At 36.6% G+C, this 4,985-nt stretch overlaps 1 protein-coding gene across 1 annotated transcript; it reads left to right on the top strand.

The window, feature by feature from the left end:
• Positions 1 to 1,370: 1,370 nt before the first annotated feature.
• Positions 1,371 to 3,802, top strand: LOC104236713 (F-box/kelch-repeat protein At5g15710). Its single transcript, XM_009790698.2, has 2 exons — positions 1,371 to 1,517; positions 1,604 to 3,802. The coding sequence occupies exon 2, from the start codon at positions 1,943 to 1,945 to the stop codon at positions 3,257 to 3,259; it is 1,317 nt and encodes a 438-aa protein (XP_009789000.1). The 5' UTR covers positions 1,371 to 1,517; positions 1,604 to 1,942; the 3' UTR covers positions 3,260 to 3,802.
• The last annotated feature ends 1,183 nt before the right edge of the window (positions 3,803 to 4,985 follow it).

The following is a 4,985-nucleotide window of genomic DNA, read 5'->3' as shown; positions in this document are numbered from 1 at the left end:
TCAGACACCCCATCACAAGTTTGCTTTGTTAGAACAAGGCAAGAAACTAACCATTTGGATTCTTTGCATGTGTAACCTGAAAATGTTTTTGTCTCCTATTGCTTTCTATATTAGTTAAAGGTTAAGTGTTTGAGAAAATGTTAAGATTTCGTTATTTCAAAGGATTTTTTTTTTACTTGAATTTGGTTTCACCTTTATTATCATCCTAAATAGAAAACATATTTGAATTTATCACGTATATTAAAATGGGTTCGTTGATATGTCAGAATTTTTTTTTGGGTCATGACTAACATGCTCCCCTATGGAGAATTTCACTTGAAAACACACATATATTGTTTTATCGAGATAAGATAAAATGCATTATATATGGGGTGAAGCCGTTCTATTCCCTGACTTGAGCATCCAAACGTTTAGCCACATAACAAAGTGAAACCCTTTGTGAATTAAAAAATTATAGAAATTTTGTCATGCCACCATTTCAAAATTTTATGTGAAAATATGCACGAGGTCCTCCTTTGGGACATGAGTTGGTTTTGGTTTAAATTTAAGATTTACCCCAAAATAATATATCTCAATATTGAATTTAAGATTTTAATATAGTGGATGTGAGGTAGTACTTCAACTACTAGTTTGTAAAGATATATATCATGTATTTATTTAGTTGGTGTAAATATTTTTACTCTAAAATCTCTCTTTCTTTAACATTTGTAACTATGTAATAAAGAAATTATTTGCTTTGGGGAGTTTCTTCTAGAAACTGTTTGGAAATAATTATTGTTGAAGAGTATCCTGAAAATATAAAATGTACTAATGATTTTGCTAAAAGTTACTGCCCATCCATTTTACGTTTTTTTTGTTGATTATGTCATCTTAGTCTGATACAATCCCTTGAGACAGAACTAACAGCTTGTTTGGATCGTTGGTACTTGTCGTTTTATAATGTATCATATATTATATTGTGTTATTTAATTAATATAATATTTAGATAAATTGCATCGTTTGGCGTCGTTCTATGATGTCACGTACCAAAAATATAAAGAATAAACTTACAATATTAACAAAAGAAAATAGAATATGGAGTAGAACTATTATACTATAAAAGGGTAAAAGATAAAATATAATTATTTAATAAAGGAAGGGCAAGGTGAGAGAAAAAAGTAAGTTAACACATAATCATACCAAATTTGTCATTGTATAAAGTTGCACTTTTCGTCATTACGCAACGACTTTAATAATATATACAATAAAATTTAAGTAATAATAAAAATAAATACAATATAATAGGTACAATCATCCAAACAAGCTGTAAATAAAGAATATACTTTTGTTGAGTATTTTTTTTTCCCCGTAAAATTTACAGTGCAGTGTTTCTATATCTGAAAATGTATACAACTACTCAAGAGTTCACTACTAGAGACAAAATCACAAAATCCCTAAACGCAATTGCGAAGCAGACAAGGAGGGAGAGAAGACTAGCAACTCAGGGTTTGCTTTTCACGGCTTGAATCGCCATTGAGGTAACACTATTTTCCAACTCTATCATTTTTATCATCAAATCCATACTCTCCCAGCAAGAGTCGATCTTTTGTTTTGTTTTCTGCAGCCTGAATTGTTCGAATCGGATCTGGTGAAACCCAATTGAAAAAAGATTCGATCCGTAGCTGGATGTACCCTTTTGGAAGTGTATCCATCAACCGGAATTGCGCATTTCTAACTTCAATGGGGAATTTTACAATATAAATGCACGCCAAATTGGACAAGAATTTAAGTTTAGGGTTGAGAATTTTCGAATTTTTCCTTGATTGAAGTCAATTTGGGTTTGGAAAGTGGGAACATCCAGTGTGGTCAGGTGAATGCTGCTCAATTAAAATCGGGTTATCTGGGGTTTAATTGGACCACGTTCATAGGCTTCAGCTAGGTGGGATATCTCGGATTTGATGCAATGGTTGAAATAGCGGAATCTTCGGAATCTGGGTCTGGGTTATTGAATTCAACAGTGGTAAAAATTGGATCTTTGCCTGAAGATGATAGTTTTCACAGGCAAGTTAGTAGCTTTGGAAGTAGTGGCTCCAGGAATACAAGCCCATTAGGGCGTATAGGTTCAAGAAACACGAGTCCTTCAAGGCAGAAAGTGGTTAAGACGAAACCAAGGGGATTGGATGAAGAGACTGTTACCACATTTGCGAAAGCTGTTCAACCGGATGTTCAGATGGAAGATAGTATTTGGGCGATGCTTCCGGAGGATTTGCTGAATGAAATATTAGCCAGAGTTCCACCATTCATGATATTTCGACTCCGATCTGTTTGTAAAAGGTGGAATTCGATTTTGCAAGATCATAGCTTTTTGAAGTTTCACTCGCAAGTGCCCTCCCATGGACCTTGCCTTCTCACATTTTGGAAGAACTCACAGACCCCTCAGTGTTCGGTATTCAGTTTGCCACTGAAGCAGTGGTTTAGAATACCATTCACCTTCTTACCACAGTGGGCATTTTGGCTAGTTGGTTCTTCGGGCGGTCTCGTTTGTTTCTCAGGGTTAGATGGGTTGACGTTCAAAACTTTAGTTTGTAATCCCCTTACACAGACTTGGAGGACATTGCCTAGCATGCATTATAATCAGCAGAGGCAGTTGATTATGGTTGTTGATAGAAAGGATAGGTCATTTAAAGTTATTGCCACTAGTGATATTTATGGCGACAAGTCTTTGCCAACAGAGGTATATAATTCAAAGATCGACAAATGGTCGCTTCACCAGACAATGCCTGCTGTAAATCTTTGCTCCTCCAAGATGGCATTTTGTGATTCAAGGCTATATTTGGAAACTCTCTCCCCACTTGGTTTGATGATGTATCGACTGGATACGGGGCAGTGGGAACACATCCCTGCTAAGTTTCCACGCTCATTGTTGGATGGGTACCTAGTTGCTGGCACTCACAAACGTCTATTTCTGGTTGGAAGGATAGGCCTTTATAGTACTCTTCAAAGTATGAGGATATGGGAACTAGATCACACAAAAGTCGTCTGGGTTGAGATAAGCAGGATGCCTCCCAGGTACTTTCGTGCACTTTTAAGACTATCTGCAGAAAGATTTGAATGCTTTGGACAGGATAACCTAATATGCTTCACATCCTGGAACCAAGGCAAAGGCCTTCTTTATGATGTCGATAAGAAGGTGTGGTCTTGGATTGCTGGGTGTGCTCTACAATCATATAACAGTCAAGTCTGCTTCTATGAACCAAGATTTGATGCTTCAATATACTAAAGTAGTGCTTAACTTAAATATTCAACATACTTCTTACGGGGGACATGAGCTATCTGGATTATTTAGCAATCTTGTTTCCTTCAATTTCCTTCTGCCTGCTGTTCACCATTGAACTCTCCTTAAGCTAGATTCTCAAGCTTAGATTTTACCCACCTTAATCTGTCTGGTTAATAGTTTCGAACTCGTGTGCAAATTACGCTAGTTAACTGAAGTGAGTAATTGGATGAGGTTTCCTTCTGAACATTAATGGCCTCAGTGGTGTTCAAGGAGGAGGATCCTTGCTTGGACAAGGGATCATGATGGCCTGAGTGTTGGGCGCCTTCTTGCGATAACCATGAGGATGCACAATTTGGGAGTACAGATGTAAGATAAATTTTTGTTCCAGCTTATGTACATTGATTTTCTCTTTGTAATTAATTAGCACATACATGTTGCTTTTCTTAACTGAAGTAACAAAAGAGTGTCTCTTCATCTTACATCTTTGCTCTTTGTTATCTCACTCTATCAATAGTCTCTCTTATGGTTGTCTTTGTTGCTCTGTTCTTTCTGTGGTTGATGCTTTATGTTTCCCCATATCCATCCTTAGCTTCAGCTTACATTACTCTGATGCTTACTGTTAGATATATATGAAATATTTTTAGATCCTCTCAGACATCGTTTTGTCCGTATATTATCCTTATCAATCCCAATTAAGCTGTCACGTTTCACTTTTTCAGGGTCAATACTTATTGAGATTGGACGATGGATAAACTTTGTCCTTTTAAAATTGAATTTGGAGATCCAGAAACTATCTGAAACAACTATAAGTGATAAAATCTACCAAAAAATAAAAAGTAAAAGAACTTATTCAAATAAGGGTGGTTGAATATCAGGTTGCAAAAATATACATTCTTTGGGGCTCAGGAAGCACTCATTTAATTACATAATCTACTTCCGGAAATAATGTTTGTCCTCATTTGTTGAATTAGGTGTTTATTTTCACCCCACGTTGATGAGTTTTCTTCACTCCTTTTATTTATATTTTATATTCTTCCCATTTCCTGGTCAGTTGAACATTCTTGCACGAATCATGTTTTTGATCACTTGATATACTGGCTTGGAGTAGAATCTGTTTCAAATAGCTTCTGGTCTGTACGAATTCGCTTCCTCTCCTTCCCTTCTTTTTCCTTCAAGGTTGCATTTGTAGTGCTTTGGTAATTAGGCCAAGTATGAACTAAGAGAGTGAAAAACCATATTTACTCTAAGAAATGCATAATCTAGTTCGTTACTCCTTTTTATTGTCCTTTTCTTTTGGTGGCTAGAATTTAGTTAAAAGCAAGGTCTAGAAGTCTCAGACCCTTCAGCAGGCAGAATATCTGAGATTTCGGGCAAAACGTGCAGGACTTATTAGGTTTGTATTGTAATCTGGCCAGAAAATCAGTTCCTCCATTTTCTTTCTCTGGAATCATTCTGTGGCTGATGCTTTCGATCTGTTGTGGAGCTGGAGCGGCAGTCTACGATCTTTTGACCAAAGATCTAGCTGTATGGCGCTACGGGAACCTCATGTTGGATTTGGGATCTGATTTTATAGTTGACTGAGGAAAAAAATTTCTCCTCTTCTAAGGGCAGCCCTTCCACTGTCTTCTGTAGTTCAGCACGAAGCGGAACCATGTACCAAAAGCCCATTTTGGGGGAGTCCCTCACTATACCACCAACAGAAGCAGAGTTAGTATTAAGAATGTAGCAT

Source organism: Nicotiana sylvestris, chromosome 2 (genome assembly GCF_000393655.2).
Source record: "Nicotiana sylvestris chromosome 2, ASM39365v2, whole genome shotgun sequence".
Lineage (NCBI taxonomy): Eukaryota > Viridiplantae > Streptophyta > Magnoliopsida > Solanales > Solanaceae > Nicotiana > Nicotiana sylvestris.
This window is presented reverse-complemented; position numbering and strand designations above follow the sequence as displayed.